Source organism: Panthera leo, chromosome D3 (genome assembly GCF_018350215.1).
Source record: "Panthera leo isolate Ple1 chromosome D3, P.leo_Ple1_pat1.1, whole genome shotgun sequence".
Lineage (NCBI taxonomy): Eukaryota > Metazoa > Chordata > Mammalia > Carnivora > Felidae > Panthera > Panthera leo.
Window position 1 is genome coordinate 29,485,289 of NC_056690.1, and position 16,859 is coordinate 29,502,147.

A 16,859-nucleotide genomic window follows, 5' to 3' on the forward strand; every position below is an offset into this window, starting at 1 on the left:
GTTTTATTTATTATTTATTTATTTATTTATTTATTTATTTATTTATTTCTAAGAAAGAGAGAGAGAGAGAATGGGGGAGGGGCAGAGAGAGGGGGAGACACAGAACTTGAAGTGGGCTCCAAGCTCTGAGCTTTCAGCACAGAGCCCAACGTGGGGCTCAAGCTCATGAACCATGAGATCATGACCTGAGCTGAAGTCAGATGCTTAACTGACTGAGCCACCCAGGCGCCCCTGCACCAGTTCTTATAAATGAAGTTAAATGAAACTTAGCCATGCCCACCTCCTTATGTTGTTAGTGGGAGCTTTTGCAGTGACAGCAGGGTTGAGAAGTCATTGTAGAGACTGTATGGCCCACAAAGGCTAAAATAGTTACTATCTGGCTGCTTTACAGAAGTTTGCCAACCCCTAGATTAAACTAAACTATCTGGGGGAATTTAAAGGGAAGGGGAAGAGGGTATAAATGCACTAAGCTGAACTAAAATCCCCATCTATAGGTCCCAACTCTGAAAAGGATGAGTTAAGACAGCAGTGTAAGCCTACTATTTAGAAATGTGGAGATAAATGCATAAACAATGCTACAAATTAAAAGTGGGGGTCTGCATACATTGTGATGGGGTTAAGGGAACAAAAGACTATTTTTTGTTTTAAGACTTTTTCTTTTTTTTTTTAGTAATCTCTACACCCAACATGGGGCTCAAACTCACAATCCCGAGATCATGAGTCACATGCTCTTCCAACTGAGCCAGCCCAGGCACCCGTGTTAAGCCTTTTAAAGAAGCTTTTGATTATTTAAACTATGTTCAGTTAGTACTCGGAAAAAAACAAAAACAAATTTTATTTATTTTTATTTATTTTATTTTATTTTGTTTTATTTTATTTTATTTATGGGGCACCTGGGTAACTCAGTCGGTTAAGCATCTGACTTCGGCTCAGGTCATGATCTCACCGCTCCTGAGTTCAAGTCCCAAGTGGGGCTCTGTGATGACAGCTCAGAGCCTGGAGCCTACTTAGGATTCTATGTTTCCATCTCTCTCTGCCCCTCCCCTGCTCATGCTCTTTCTCAAAAATAAACAAACATTAAAGAAAATAACAAAATTTGGGGTTCCTGGGTGGCTCAGTTGGTTAAGCATCCAACTTCAGCTCAGGTCATGATCTCACAGTTCGTGAGTTCAAGCCCCACGTCCGGCTCTGTGCTGACAGCTCAGAGCCTGGAGTCTGCTTCAGATTCTGTGTCTCCCTCTCTCTCTCTCAAAAATAAATAAAGATTTTAAACAATTAAAAATAAATAAAATAATAAAGTTTATTTAGAGAGTGTACACGTGCACAAGCAGGGGAGGGGCAAGAGAAGACACAGAATCCCAAGCAGGCTCCATACCATCAGCACAGAGCCCATTCTGGGGCTTGAACCCACGAACTGTGAGACCATGACCTGAGCCGAGATCAAGAGTTGGCACTTAACCAACTGAGCCACCCAGGTGCCCCATGAATTTTAAAAGAATTGAACAGTTGGCACCGCCTGGCTCAGTCGGTAGAACATTCATCTCTTGATCTCAGGGTTAAGTTCGAGCCCTATGTTGGGTGTAGAGATTACTTAAAAACAAATGTAAAAAAACACACTTGAAAGAAGAAATAAAAATAATTCAATGGAGCTTACCATGGTTTAGAGCAGCAATGTCCATATTCTTCTGGAGTTTTGGGGTCTGAGGTCATCTGCTGCTGACCTAGAGCCACTTGAACATCTAAAGTCCAATCAGGGGTCTAAGCTGGCTGACCACCTTCCTGGCCCCAGCCCTGCCCCTTCTACTGGATCTTCACTCATTCTGGGATTCCCCTCTGGTAGCTGGGACAGTCCACCAGGGAACTGGAACCACTGTCTCTGCCCCTGGAAACTTAAGACTATCTTTTCCTTCCTCCTCCCTTTACCCTAAACAGGAATCAGGAGCAGTGTGCAGTAGAGAGCCCTTGTCTTGCCCTAGCACGACTCTGCTGCTCCAACAGGTGGTCCTGGGCCCAAGCCAGACCTCCCTTCATCCAGGCCACCAGGTCCCTGTCCCTATCTACATATCCACTGCTTCCTGAACAGGCTAACTCAGGCCAACACTGCCCAAAAGGATGTTGACCCTAGGGTGCTGGTTCCCTGGTCCACAGCCCAACCCCAGGATGCACACACATGGCCAAGTGAGATTCCAGCCCCTGGGGCCATTTCACCTGAAACCCGCCCTTAGGACAATAGTGGGCAGATGGCTCATCCCAGCTCCCACCCTCCTACGTCTTGCAAGTGCTGGACACAGGAAAGCAGTGTGTCATTTAGCAGAAGAGAACAGGCACAGAACACAGAGGCCCCATACAAGATAGTTTTCAATCAAGCTTTTAATGAAAAGATCATAAAATAACAGTTTCTCATCACTGTACATTAAGACTGCACGCTTCTGAATGGAGAGATCAGTCGTCGGTGAATTGCTTTTTCTATGACACTTGTGGGCTGCGTACCTGCAGCTCTGACCTGAATTTATCCAAACTCTCAAAGGAAGTGAACTCGATGCGAAGACGGATAGCGGCGGTGGCCAGTACAGGAGTGCGATCACGGTGCCCCTCCCCCTTCCGGGAAGGAAATAAGAGTAGGACGTGATCCCGCTTCTCCGATTAAACAAAACGGCTATAACCCCATCCCTCCCCCTCCCCCTCGAGGTATTTGCGAATGGGCGGGTGCCCAACCTGGGGTCCCCCAAGGGGGGAGGGGGAAAACAAGTGATGGGTGGGATACAGAGAGGCTCCCCTCAGCACCTGGCCCCACGGGGCCCCACCAAGTGGAGGGGGGGAGCCCTGGGGAACCTCCCTGCCCCAAGTGAGGTCTGTTATGCAGCATTTTTGAGGTCAATAAATTACAGCAATAAATAGCAAGGTGAGGTAGGGGGAGGGGTTCCCGGTAGAAAAATTAAAGTGGGTGACTGAAGCTGGCGGGGGAGAGGGGTCCTAGGAAGGGGGGCCTGGGCAGCCTCCATTCCCACAGCGAACCTCCACCCCCTGATCTGGAATGTCACACTGAGGCTGAGTAGGTCCCTCTCTCCATCCTAGCACTCCTGGCATCAGTTCACAGGTTCAGTAATGTCTGCCCCAACGTGACTCTGGCGAAGAGCAAGGGCCTTGGTCCCTTCTAGGGGTACAACAGGGCTGAGATCCCTGGTCTGTTCTCTGGAGGCCCGGTGCCTCTGCTTTCCTCCCCAAGCCAAGGGGGTGGACGGATGCAGCCCCCCCCCTCTTCCCTGAGCCCTGCCCTCCTGGCTGCCCAGGCCTCCCCCACTCAGGACGGCTGTGGGGAGGGCGGTAGGGTCTGCCTGCCCAGCCAGCCCGGCCCAGATCGCACTCCTGCACGCGGTCCAGTCCAGTGAATACTGACGGGGTGGGGGTGGTAGCATAGCGGGGCAGCCCAGCGCCCCCGAGTGGTGACGAACGGGAAATACACACACAAGGCTGCGTGAGGTTCCAAGTCAGTCTGGGTCCGAATTGTTCATTTCACAGGCTGAGGTGTATGGCTATGCTGCGAGTCTCTGAGATTCTTCTTTGCTTAAAGGTTCATCTTCTCTTTTTTACCTTTTTTGCAATCCTGGAGGAGCCCTTGCGATGGCTCGGTCTGGTGGGAGCGAGCGGTGGCGGAGCCGGCCGCTCACTCGCCCCAAGTCTGAGAAATAAATACATTCATCACTGCACAAACATATTGATACAAAAACAACACTGTTCAGAGTGTTTGCACCGTCTGTGTTGGTAAGGACCAGCCCAGGAAGCACCCCCCCAACTGCCGGGGGTGGGAGTGTCCCCTGGGGGTGGGGACCCACTGGAGTTAACGGAGCTGTGCAAAGATCCCGGCTTTTTGGCTTGAGAGGGACCCTCACATCAACCCACCACGAGGGTCACGGGCAGAGTGGGGGACCCTCCATCCTGGGGCCCAAGCCCAGACTCGGGTCCTGTGGCCAGAGTTGACGGCCACCCCCTGCTGTGCCAGCTAGCCAGGACCTCTGAGGTCTGGCCAGGAGGCCTGGGGGGCAGTCAGCATCGGCCCAAGCTCTTTGGTGCCAGCTGGGCTTTGAGAGGCCTCAGGCTGGGAAGGAGGGCTCAGGTGAATCTGGGGGGCCTCCAGGCCTGCCCCTCTGCCCGTGAGCCAACTCAGAAGGGCCTCCAGCAGAAGGTGGGGATTCACTGGGACTGGCCTTACAGCTGCTGAGGTCTGAAACTGTAAAAGTTTATGTAAACAATGAGATAAATATATTAGTATCTTTTTTTTTTTCTGAGCCCATTGAGGTTCCATACTCATTCAAAATGTGCTTTGGTTTAAAAAATAGGTTTTGTGAATTTGGGTATGAGCTTTTTTTTTTTTTTTTTTTTTTTGTTTGTTTGTTTATCCTCTCTTTCCTACATGACATCTGCTATTTTCTGTTTCCTGTTTCTCCGAAACATTCAGGAATTAAGTGACTAAAGCAGAGAACTGTAAGCCGCCCTTGGCCTCCAACGGCCTAATTTCCTTGTGAGGCTCTTAACACATTTCCACGCACACATTCGCAAGCACACACTCCACATGAAATCAAAGGAAAAAGAAAACAAAACCAAGTGTTGTGTTAGTCCCACCCCACCCCACAAACCCTTAAAATCTTAAATAGGAAACTAGTGTTTTGCTTTCTTGTTAAAATACAGAAAAGGCTCGATACAATACTCAGGTGGGTACAATACTATGTCGCACGAACGTCGTTGAGTGAGGGGCCTTTGCGCCCAGTCCCTGAAGCTCTGCAAATGAATTACCTACTCTCACGGGTCACCTCATGGATGCGGCTGCCCACGGCCCGAGAGGCCACACACAGGCCAGGCGCACATAAAATTCCCGTGTGGTACAGACTTTGTGTCGTGTGGCTTAAGTGCTGACGGAGTGGGGTGGGGTCGGGAGGGCAGAGGGGCCTGGAAAGCACCGTGCCTCCTCACCTGACTTGTGGGATCACAAGACCCTAGGTCTAGTGCTCTGTTTCCCACCCATAGGGAAGAAGATCCAGCTTGGGGCTGGGGGTGCCTTGAGATGGGCTCAGCCAGAAGCCCTCACTTGCAAAACACACCCTTCACCATTCGGGTCCCTGAACTCAGGCTGTTTTCAGCTGGAGGGTCTCTGGAGGGGTGAGGGTGGAGGATGACTCTGGAATTTTTTGGTCTGAACGTAAAGTAGAAAGGAAAAAAAAAGAAAAGCATGAAGCAAAATGAAGATAAAGCTGCTGGCCTAATCCTGTGGCTCCAGTCAGCTGAGGACAGTGGGACCAACCACGGCGACCTTGGTCTGGCCTTGTGAGCCCGACTCCCAGCCCATGGAGGGGTCCTGTGGCTGGTAGAGAAACCCCAAGGTGAGGGTTGAGGGGTAAAGGGTGGGACTCCAGACAGAGCTGAGCCAATGGGTGGCAGCCAGCCTCTTGCCAGAGCAGCCAGGACTGCTCAGAGAAGGTGCCAAAGCAGGGTAGGTCCCCTCTCCCTGTCCCCCAGGAGGGTATATACATCACTTTGGCCAGTGCCTCCCTAAGCCTCTGCACTGGCTGGGAGGGGTTGCTGCTCTCCCAAGTCCCAGCTCTTGCAGGCCCAGGAGACAGGATGGAGGGGGGGGCTCACTTCCACCTCATCCTGGCCCTGGCAGGGAACTGCAGGGAGCTGGCTCCAGGCCCCGATCTCCCATGGGGCTGGAGCACTCACCTGCCTCACCCAGCCCCAGATCAGAGGCACACACGCAGGCTCCCTGACGCTTCACAACGGACTCAGAACACCCACAGGGTGGACACAGCTAGCCGCATGCTCTGGGGGTAAAGACACATGCGAGCTGACTCAGCTGCTGCAGGAGCTCCCCTCTAAGAGCACTGGGGGTGGAGGGCCCAGTAGGGCCACCTGGGCCAGGCAGAGCCTGGCTCACTCAAACGCGCGTCTTCCTATGCACACTAACAGGAGGAAAACAAGTGTCACGGCCTCAACTGCCAGTCACCAACGTACTGTTCTCATGAATTCAAGAGGTAGCAAAAGGTCAGAAGTCTCTCCACCTTGATTGGGAAGGAAGGAAGGAAAGCGCAATATCTGTCCACACGCACCGAGCACACTACACACACACACACACACACACACACACACACACACACACACACACACACACAGAAAATGAAAAAGAAGAGTACCGACGGCTCTGGCATTGAGTCCAGCCTCCCCCCTCCCCCCACAAGTCCCAGACCTTCCAGTTCAAACATTCACATAAACATTACACTGGTTTTTCTCTTAATAAAAAAGAAGTACCTCTAAACAAAGAATATTCCTCGGAAACTATAGGTAAATCACTCTCTCTCCTGAGGCAGCCGAGGCGGGGCTCGGGGCCCAGGGAAGCCTTTGGCCTAGAAGGGCTTCTGGGGCCTGGAGGGGTGGGCGCCCCTCAGCTGGGGCGGGGGCAGGAGGACAGCTGCCCCTGTACATTCAGTCTGCAGACCCAGGCTCAGCCCCGAGGGGCCGGGAGGAAAATAAACTCTTGTTAGTTTTGGTTTAAAAAACAAAATTCAAAAAGAAAAAAGGAACAGATCAGTAGGAATAACAGCAACCTAGGCCCAGAGGGCTCTTTAGCTGTGGAGAGGTAGGCGGTGGGGGCCCCCCTGACTGTCCCAGCGCCAGTGAGCAGTGACCCCTGGCTCCAGGAAGGAGGGCTCTGTCCCCTCCCCTCCAGCACCATTCCCCGAAGAGCCAGGGTGGCCCGCACACAGACAAGCACTCGTGCATGCACACAGACACCGCCCCTGGCCACGGGGCAGCCCTGCTCCTCCCCAGCAGAGGGAGGCCCCCACTGCCCCCTGCTCTGACCCAGCCTGCGGGAAAGGGGCCAGATCCCAGCAAGACCCCCATGACCCACTCCCATGGGCCCCGCAGTGGCCGTCTCGGGGAGCCAGAGGCCTGGGCGGAATCGGGAGGTAGACTGCACACCAGCAATGCACATGCGGAGCTTGGGCCCATCGGCTTCTCTCCTCTCTCTTCCCTTGGTACAGACTGTCCATTAAAGCTCTGGGTGTGGGGGGGCTGGCTGGAGGTGCCACCAGGAGCTACCCCTGTGGGACCTGGGGGTCCTGGCCCCTCCCGCCTGGCCTCCGTGCTTCTTTCTTCCTTCCGTTGGCTCCCGAGGGCGAGTCTGCAGAGGGCACCCTTGGGCCGGGGAGAAGGGTCTTTGGCTTCTAGGAGCTAGGAGGGGGAAGTATGCATGCGCAAGTGGCTGATGAGGTTGCGCTGCTGGGTGAACTTGCCTCCGCAGAGCTGGCACTCATAGGGCTTCTCGCCCGAGTGCACGCGCATGTGCTCAGTGAGGCGGTACTGGCGGGTGAAGCGCATGCCACACTCATCGCAGGCAAAGGGCTTCAGGCCCAGGTGGCTCCGCATGTGACGTGTCATGGTGCCGCGCTGGGTGAACATTTTGCCGCAGATGTTGCAGGGGAAGGGCCGAGTCAGCCAGTGTGTCTTCTCGTGCTGCCGCAATGTGGCAGGGTCCTTGTAGGTCTTCTCGCAGACGGAGCACTTGAAGGGCCGGGGCTCAGCAGCATAGGCCGCGCTGGGTGCCGACAGGTCCTCAGCCTCCTCCTCGGCGCCCCCGCTGCCTGTCTCGTAAGCACCCTCCTCCTTGATGAACAGCTCCTCCTCTGTGTGTGTCTCCACGTGGGCATTGAGCTGCTCAGAGCTGGGGAAGCCTTTGGCGCAGGGGATGCACACATACAGGTTGTCCCCATAGGACACCGTCTCGTAGCCCTCCTGCCGGTACATGTAGTGGGTACCGGCGTGGCCGCTGCCCCCCTCGCTCCCACTCTGCCCGCTGTCCTCACTTCCATCCTTGCCATTCTCCTCCTCCTCCTTGCAGGAGTACGGGGGCTCCGTGTAAGGCCCACTGGGGCCACCCCCCGCAACGGTGCTGGCCAGGATGCCATTGGGAACCCTGTCCCCTAGCCCCTCGCCCTCTTCCCCAGGGCAAGGGCCCTTGGGCCCTGCTTCCCTCCGCTCAAAGGGGGACCCAACCATAGGCTCCTTCTTGCTCCATTCCTTCTTGCGGGCTGAGTGCCGCAGGCTCTTCCGGGGCTGCCCACCAGGCCCCTCCAGCAGACTCAGGTGGTTATCCTCAGACCCCTCCAGATCCATGGGCTCATTGGGGGTGCCCCCCAGCTCAGCATAAGAGGCACTGTTGGCAACAGGAGGGGCAGAGGCTGAGAGGGGCGAGCCGTGCTGACTGTCACTCAGCTGGGCAGGGTCTTCCGGGGTCAGGGGGGGACCGGGGGTGGCAGGGGGCAGGGGAGGGCTCTTCTTGGACAGGTCCAGGCCCAGCTCCTGCTCGCAGCCCCCACTGCTCCCATTGGTGCTGCAGCTGCCCAGGCCAGCCTCCCCACTGGCGGGACAGACGGCCCGGCTCAGGCCATGCACGCCTTCCTGGCTTGAGCCTCCGAGGAAGAGCTCGTCATCTGAGCCTTTGGCCTGGGGGAGCTCCTGGGGGGTGTGGGCCCCCTTGCGTCCGTCCATGAGCCCCGGATACCGTGCCTGGATGACAGAGGCTGTGGACAGCCGCTGGCTGCGGGGAGGCCTCCCCATGCCGGTGGCACTCACCCGTCCGGAGCCAAAGGGCTTGCCGGCTCGCTTGAGTTTACGACGGCAGAGGGCTGCCAACTCGGGCAGCTGGAGGTAGCTGGCGGCAGTGAGGAGAGTGCTGAAATTGGGCTCAGCTGGCTGGTCGCTGGGCAGCAGCTTGCCCGTGTAGATGAAGTCCAGGATCTGCTGGAACACCGTGGAGCTGACCATGTCCGTGTCCAGGTTGATGAGGTTATCGTGCAGGACTAGGGACTTGAAGTAGATGCTGCTGGCAGCCAGAACATTCTTGTGGGCCCGAAAGATGGAGTTCTCCACCATGATGATGACATCACACAGAAAGCCCTTTGTCCTCTGCTGGTTCAGCTGCAACAAGAGCTGCTTGGAGTGGCTGGGCAGCTCCATGTCGGGCCCCATGTCCCCTCGCCCTGCCCACGCGTACCACCTGTGGGCAAGAACACATGGGGCATTAACCACCTGGGAGCCTCATCCAAGGGCTTGGAGACAATGTGGGGTTGCAGTGGTGCTCAGGGGGCCTCACTGGCACAGTACCCAAGCAAGGAACTCACACTACCCATCGGGGCTCATGCTGCCTGAAAAGAGACACTGGCACTGGCCCCATTTGCACCAATGAGAAAAACAGAAACAGAGGACAATGAGCGTCACGTGATGCTAAGCAGAGACAATCGGATGTGAATTTGGTTCCACAACCCAGGGTACCGTCTCCACACTCAAGTCGACCACATGCCCACAGGGGACTTAAAAATGACCAGCAGGGGACTGTGAGGTACTGGGAGGCAGTGCAGTGGGGAATAAGATGAGCAGAAGCTCCCGGGCAGGCTCACTTCCCACATGGGCATATAACTTCCTAGTTTTTAGGGCAAACTAGAAATTAAGTTTGTCAGGCTGAACCTCCCAATGTCAAATAAAGGCTCTTTCTCCTATGCAGCCGCCACCTGTGACCTCTGCTCTGCCCTGAGTGCCTCTCAAACAACCCTAGTGGCTTCCCAAATTTACAGGTTTGTCAACATCACATTCCTGCCTTCAGACACTGCAGCCCAGCCAGAGTCCCTTGCCAATGCCTGCTCCCAGCTCGGGAGGGCCCTGAGCACCCCAGCCTGGGTCGCTAGGTGCTGAGCAGAAAAGGTGGCCTGGCCAAGCCACTGGCACCATTGGGGCCCTGGGAACGGCAGCCAGCTGGCCTTGTCAGCCTGGTACAGTCACTCATTAAGTAATAGACACACAGAAACCTCTGACCTCCCTGAGAATCCTGCAGGTGGGCTTTGTAAGAGCATGCACATGGTCTCTGGGAGCAGTAATGCTCTGACCATGCACCCTCCCAAATGAGCAGCAGGACCCAAGGCACAAAGTGTGGCTCCATGCTCCCTCTGGCCCCTCACACAGGCAACTCTGTGCCATGCAGTTGACAAATGTGCTTTCACGTCTCCAAAAGTAACTGACTGCTCTGAGCCTCACCCTACCCAGGACCTCCCAGCTTCTACCAGTGTACCCAACCCAGTTCTGCCTCCCTTAGGGCAGAGCCTGAAGGGATCACGCCCATGCTGGCTTTCTGTAACACAAACACTTCCCACTCCCAGTTACCCCACACCTGCTCTGATAGACGGAAACTCTAATAACCATGCACATCCCAAAGAAGGCCTTGGAACTCACCATGAACACACATGGGTAGACAGAGCCACAAGCTAGCACTCAGGGCCTGATAGGAGGCAGCAAGCATGGGCTCAGCCAACCCAGCCAACCCAGCCTTATAAGACCGTTCAGCTGGGGCTCAGAGGCTAGAGCCCAGGTCCCAAGGGAACCTACCCTCTGTCACTCCCTGCTCCTCAGCCAGCCAGTCAGGGACAAAGAGCCCAAGGCACAGCTTCCACACTGGCAGGGACACCCAGCCCCAGGATGCCTGGTGCTCCCAGACTGGCAAGGGGCAGGCCAAGGGCAGGAGGTCCCGTCCTCCAAGAGCCTGTGAGCCACAGCAGCCCCTCCTCTGCAGGCTGAGAACAGTGGGCCCCAACCTCCCCTCCATGCACCCCAGCACTGCATACACACAAAGAACCAGGCTGAGAACTGCAAGGCTGTGTGGGCCGCCCAGAAAGTCTTCCCCCATGTCTCCCCCTCCCTCCATCCTGCCAGTTCCCTGTCCCCAGCCTACCGTAGTGCCAGGGGCCCAGAAACCATGTGAGCAGCAGCCAGCGGGGGTGGCCTCCTTGAGCGCGTGGCCTCCCTGGGGGTGCATCAATGCCTGGTCACCTGGGGAGGAGAAGATGGACAGGGTCACCCAAATATACACCAGCAAGGGAGGGAAGGAGGGACAGTGAAGGAGAAGGCACCTGGTGGCCCTGGAGCCCTTATTCCCAGGAAAGTCTGGGGTCTCTCTGGGTGGGACGTGAGGGGCAGCCAGGCAGAGGACGGAGGCCACAGTGCCCAGCAGTCAGGCCTGGTGGCAGGGAAGGTCACAGGTCTGGAGAGCTCACCAGGGCTGCACCCTCCTCCCACCCAAGAGATTTAGGGTACTCTAAGGGGCCACCTAGGCCTGTCAGGGAGCTGGTGGCAGGCTAATTCCTCTGTAATTCCAGGCGGGCAGGCGTGGTGGCAGGAGGCCTGGGCAAGGCCCTTCCCAGGCTGGCCACATTTACATAACAAAAGGTCAAAATTGGAGGCCCTAGTGCAATGGGCTATTTATAAGAACCAGTCTCAACCGCTTCTGGCTCTCCTGCCTCCTTCCCTTCCTGATCTGTTCTTGCCACCCACCCCCCCACCCCCCCACCCCCCAGAGGGCCCAGCCCCCTCCTGCCCAGCCCAGCCTGACCACATGGCCTCCCCTTGCAGGAGTTTCTGCAAGACAGGCCTTTCAATACCAGCCCGCCAAAGCAGCTGGCAGCTGCAGCCAGATGCGGAGGGGCTCCCGCTCCCCACTCCCACCCACCAGAGCTGCAGATCCCTAGGATCCTGAGGTTCTGGCTTTTTGCACCCAACTCAGGCAGGTCTGGGCTCCCTTGGAATGGAGCCAGGGGTGGGGGTGGAGGCCTGCAGCAGCCCTAGGCCCATCCCTGCCTGCCCTTCCCCCACCCCCAGGGCCAGGGAGGCTCAGCAGGTCCCTCAGGAATGTGACCAGACCCGGGGTGCGGGGTGGCTGGGAGGCCTCAGCTCCAGCCTACCAGCTGTCTCTCTGGCCCCTAGCACAGCTCCCCTCTCATGGGGTAGCCCAGGGGTGTGGGGGAAGTGGAGAGGGGGGGGATGGTTGGTCCAGGAACCTACCCATGGCCCAGAGGGCAGCAGAACCAGCTCCGTAGGCCCAGAGGGCAGCAGAACCAGCTCCGTAGGTCCAGAGGCCTGAGGGCATCTACATTTAATGAAGGTGGCCTGGGCCCCTTGCCTGTGTAAAGAGTTCAGGCTCCCCTGCTGGGTGTTACCAGAAATGGCCAGCACAGAATAGAGCCCAGCCTTGAGAAGAGGGCAGAGACCACCTGGGCGCTGGTGAGAGCAGCCCTGAAAAATGGACAGGGAGCCACACCAATATGTTCGAGCCAACCAGACACCCACCATACAGCCTTGTGCCACTGCCTGCTCCCCACCAGATCTCAGGGCAACCCAAGCCCTGCTGAGGCATCCACACAGTGGCCTCCGCTTCACTATGTGCCAGGCCCTGCAACTAGGGATTACTTGCCCTTGTGGGAGATCAGTCCAACTACAGAAAACCAGGCAGAGAGCAGGCAGCAAAACAGAACTTGAGGGCTTCCACAGGTACCCATCGCTCTAGCCGTGCCAGCCACTTCACAGCCCCGGAAAGGCACATTGACTGACCAAGTCCTCCCAGGCTGGGTCAGACAGGACTCTTCTTGAGCCCAAACTTCCCCACAGGACTGAGTAGGCTTCGCTGCACCCTCCACTGGGTGGGGCCCCGGTGGAGCTGCCTGCTGAGAATTCACAGCCAACATAGTGGGCCGCCACTATGTCTGTGAGGAGGTGACCCCTGCTGCAGGGCCAAGACCCCTGCAAGGCGTTGCTTCTTTTCTTCCCAGCAAAAAACAGCAGAGTCCTCTGCCCTACTGTTCAACACAGGGTGTGGGAGCAGCAAGCACCTAAGCTAGAGAGGACACAGCGCCGGGGAGGCGGCGGGCCGGGGGGTGGGGGGTGGCAGGTAACTAGAAACGTGGCTGTGGGGACTGGCCCAGTAAGCCGGCAGTGCAACACCCCACTGGGTACATGGGTTGGTGCTCAGCCCTGGCAGGAGCCTGCAGGCTGGGATGAGGATACCTCTTGGCACCAGCTCCTGGCACCCAGCAGCCCCCTGGCAGCAGGCCCAGGCAGCGTGCCTATCAGCCCCAAGGATCCACACCCAGCTCAAAACCGTTGCCTGCCAGAGCACTGGCTCCAGGAAACCCAGGATCTGGGGCAGTGGGATGGGTTTGGGGTGTAGTGTGGAGAATCCCTGGCTAGGCTGACCCCAGCAGGTAAGGGCAGGAAAAACACAGTCCCTGGGGAAAGCCAGCTCTGCCTCCTTCCTTCTTATGAACACAAAAGCTGAGGGTGGGGTAGGGGTGGTAATGAACAGAAAGACCTGGCTGTAACAGCTGGATTACCTTCCCAGGTCCCGGTTTACAAAATGGTCAACATCCACCTACCTAGTTGGGCTGTAACATTTTCTTTCCTTCCCCTCCAAGTCCCTGCCATGGAAAAGCCAAAGGCAATCCCCACATACACACAGTGAGGACAAGTCTAGGGCCCAGACATCCGAGACTTTTAAAAGACACACCCACCTAAGGCAAGGTCAGGCCAATAGAGCTGAGCCAGGGGGAGCTCCCCGCACCTGTCTGCTGCTTCTTCCTGTCTACCCTCCTCAACCAAGGCATGAAAGGCCCAACCAGGCAATGCCATCCAGTAAAGAAACATCTTGGGGGCATGAACACCCAACCAATAAACAAGATTATCTTGGGGCGGGGCGAGGGGGGGGCGGATGGAAGTACAGGAAAACTATAGTTTCTGTTATGTTCATTTCTATAATATTCAAAATTTAAAATAAGTGTGTATTACTTTTTAAGTTCTAAAAAAAAAAACAAAACCGATGTACGAACATGCATAAGTCTCAAAATCATGATGTTGAGTGAAGGAAACCTTGCAAAAAGAGTACAGACTGCAAAATTCCATTTAAATTAAGTTCTAGAACAGGCAGAACTAATCATGGTAGAAACAAAATCAGAAGAGCCTGTAGAAGGTTTGGTGAGCACTGTTTGGGAAGGTACATGAGGGACTTTCTAGGCCCAGGGTGGCTCTATATCTGGGTTTAGGTTTGGGTTAAGGTTAATGAACTCACTGGTCAAAACTCAAGGGCTCACCAGAAATTTGGGTCCCATGTTATATGTCAATTTTACCTCATACTGAAAAAAAAAAATCCCAACAAAGAGTGAAAGAACAGAGGCTTCCAAAGGACATGCCCTTCTCAGCAGCCCACTACCACCTAACATTCACTCATCCTGGGCACACAAGTAGCCCATGAGGGTAGAGTGGTAATGGCAAGAACAGATCCCTGTCCCTCCTGATTCCATCCTGGCTAGGCAGCCATCACAGGTTCTTGGTAGGTATTCAAAGCCCTAGGTCAAGGATACTGACCTGAGATCTCCTACCCTGCATCCCATCAAACACATACTAGACAAAAAGCCAATGAGGATGGCAGGAGGCAGGGCCCATGGCCTCCTGACCCTTGGAGCAGCACCCCATTAGGAACCCCACTTGCCCATGATCCCAGGCAGTCTACATGGCCTCAGGAGCTCATGGGGAGGCTAGAATAGGGTCACCTCCAGGCCTCTTTTCCTAGCATTCTACAAAATGCAGAAGAGCATGCACTAGTCCAGCCTTTCAGAGGCCATGAGAAGTTTTAAAGTGATCTTTGGTTAAGCAGAGAGCACAGGAGAACAATTCCAACCACCTATCTCATGGGAACTGCCTAACTCAGCCTGGACACCCATTGTGTCCAAGCCTGGGGTCCAGGAGACCTGGGCATTCAGAACTGCTCTGGTCTGGGATGCCTGGCTGGCTCAGTTGGAAGAGCATACAACTCTTGATCTTGGGGTCATGAGTTCAAGTCCCACATTGGATGCAGAGATCACTTAAAAATCAAGAAAGAAAAAAAAAAAAAAAAAAAGAACTGTCCTGGTCATTCAACCTCCAGTGGTGTGGTGCCCTCTGGAGACCAGGCTGGCAGCCTCACTTCCCTGGGGCCTGGCAGCAGGCGCTGCGTCCCTCCTGGAGAAAGTGGAGCACACCCCATACCCATTTCCAGCCCCACAGATAGGGGGCAAACCCAGGGAGTGTTTCACACCTGGCACTCCTGACCCTCATGAGCAGTATGCCCCAGAAAAATGCTATCTGTTCTACTCAATGTCTGACCTCCTGCAGGCAGGAACAAACCCCGCCGCCCCCGCCCCCCCCCCCCCACGCCGCCCCTACTCCAGACACCACTGTGGGCACCTTGACTGAAGGCCTCCAGATTTCAGAAAACTTCTCCACCTTCCTTCCCTGGGCCGGCCTCTTTGCCCAGATCTCCTGGAAACTTTGTCATCCCACCTCCCTCTCTTGTGACCCTCCTTCACTTCCTCAAGTGGTACTTCTCACAGGAGTCTCGGGGCTATGCTGGAGGATAGCCCATCCCAAAGCACCCAACAGGAGACCATCTTTTCTCTTTAACCACACCTGGCCAGAAGTAACAGAGATACAGGAATCTTCCAGCCCCTCATCGCCCACCCAGAGTTCCACTGACAGGTAGGAGGCACAAAGAGTGCCAAGCAGAGGGGCACAGCTGGGCAAGGTACAGCCAGCCACAAGGCAGCTTGCACACCTACAGGGGTTTAGCTCTTCTGTGTCAGAGAGGGCACCAAATATGCTGGCTACTGTCCCCAAGCCTGAATCTGAGGTCAGCACTGGCCTCAGTCACAGCTGACCTGCACTGGTCACCTGGTGCTCAAACAAGTGCCTCTTCCCTGAAGGCCTGGCCCCACCCATGCTGCAAGAGAGCAGCTTGAGGGCATGGTGGAGACAACCTGGAAGGTACAAGCAGTTCAGGATCCACAAAAGCCAAGGCCCCACCCCCAACCCACCAACCAGTCCAGCAGACCAGAAGCCCAGGACTACATTCTCCTGTCCCCATGGCCTGGAATCCTCCTCCACACCCCTCTTCTCTGTATTCCTCCATGAAGTCTCTTCCATCCACTTCACCCGCAGCCTCTCTCCCCTTCTCCACCCACCCAGACAGCACCTTGACCTACCTCAGTCTGCCCCACAGGAGACGGCAGCCTGCCTGTGGGGAAGACTAAGGAGTTATCTCTACCTCCAGGGACAGATAAGGTTCTGGGGGTTGAGGAACTTGTACAGAGTCACAAGAGCAAGCAGGTGGCAGAATAAGGGCTCAAAGCCTGATCTAGAGCCGCTGTCAGACTTTCCTTACCCCATGGACAGAGAGCATGCACTTCCCATTGCCAGGCAGGAGTGCCACGTACAGGAACACCACCTTCCATGCAGAGCCAGAAGGAAGGATTTTGGTCTGCACCTCCACCAACACCTTCCCCTGCCCACCACCACCCACCTCCCCATCACAGCAGGGCCTCACTTGGGCTGCATTCTCCTGACCTCATGTATAAGGTCAGTCCAATTCCTTTACTACCTGAGGCCAGTGAGAAGCTTCTGGCTAGAAGCGACAAGGTGGGACCCCGTTCACACAGCCTGCTTTGGGTGCCCAGGCTGTGCATGCTGCTTTTCTGGGAACACCCCTGGCCTCCATGACCTCTCTGGCCTGTTCCTCCAGGCATGGGCTGGTGGTGGGTGGGACTCAGTGCTCTGGGCAAGCCCAGCCGTGTAATCTAGCCCAGCCCTGGATGCCAGCCAGCAGCTCCTGGCTCTTCTCCCAGACCATCCTCCTGGAAAGCAACAGGCTCTGCGAATGCCAGGAGCCCAGCCCTCCCTCCAACGCGGCTTCTACGAAATAAACATTTGGGTTCCATTGAGTGCATTGGTAGCACAATGATCAGGGACCCAGTGCTGGCATCCTTCTCTGCCCCTCAGGCCAGCCCTGTTACCCACCCACCAGCTCACCCTGAACAGCAAGGCAAGTGGCATCCACCTCAGCTGGACTTTGAGTCTGTCCTGAAATTCCCTTAGGCCCTACTGAAGACCCCGTGCTGCCTGTGATGGGCCAAGTCCTGCCTGGGCCCTGACCACCTTCGTCTCCGTGCACTCCCATCTAAGAG

The 16,859-nt window shown here is 55.7% G+C and overlaps 1 protein-coding gene across 4 annotated transcripts in view; it reads right to left on the bottom strand.

Annotated features, from left to right (window-relative positions):
• Positions 1 to 2,354: 2,354 nt before the first annotated feature.
• The window catches only part of HIC2 (HIC ZBTB transcriptional repressor 2), a 28,526-nt gene continuing 14,021 nt past the window's right edge, over positions 2,355 to 16,859 (bottom strand). Inside the window, exons 2-5 of one of the 4 annotated variants that reach the window (XM_042910646.1) lie at positions 10,772 to 10,869; positions 6,973 to 9,049; positions 6,301 to 6,479; positions 2,355 to 3,679 (exon numbers count right to left, since the gene is read on the bottom strand). In XM_042910646.1, coding sequence (XP_042766580.1) covers positions 7,225 to 9,049; positions 10,772 to 10,797 — 1,851 coding nt within the window. In that variant the 5' untranslated portion in view covers positions 10,798 to 10,869 and the 3' untranslated portion in view covers positions 2,355 to 3,679; positions 6,301 to 6,479; positions 6,973 to 7,224. Of the gene's footprint in view, positions 3,680 to 6,300; positions 9,050 to 10,771; positions 10,870 to 16,859 lie in introns of all 4 variants that reach the window. The other 3 variants (XM_042910647.1, XM_042910645.1, XM_042910644.1) reach the window with 3 other exon arrangements.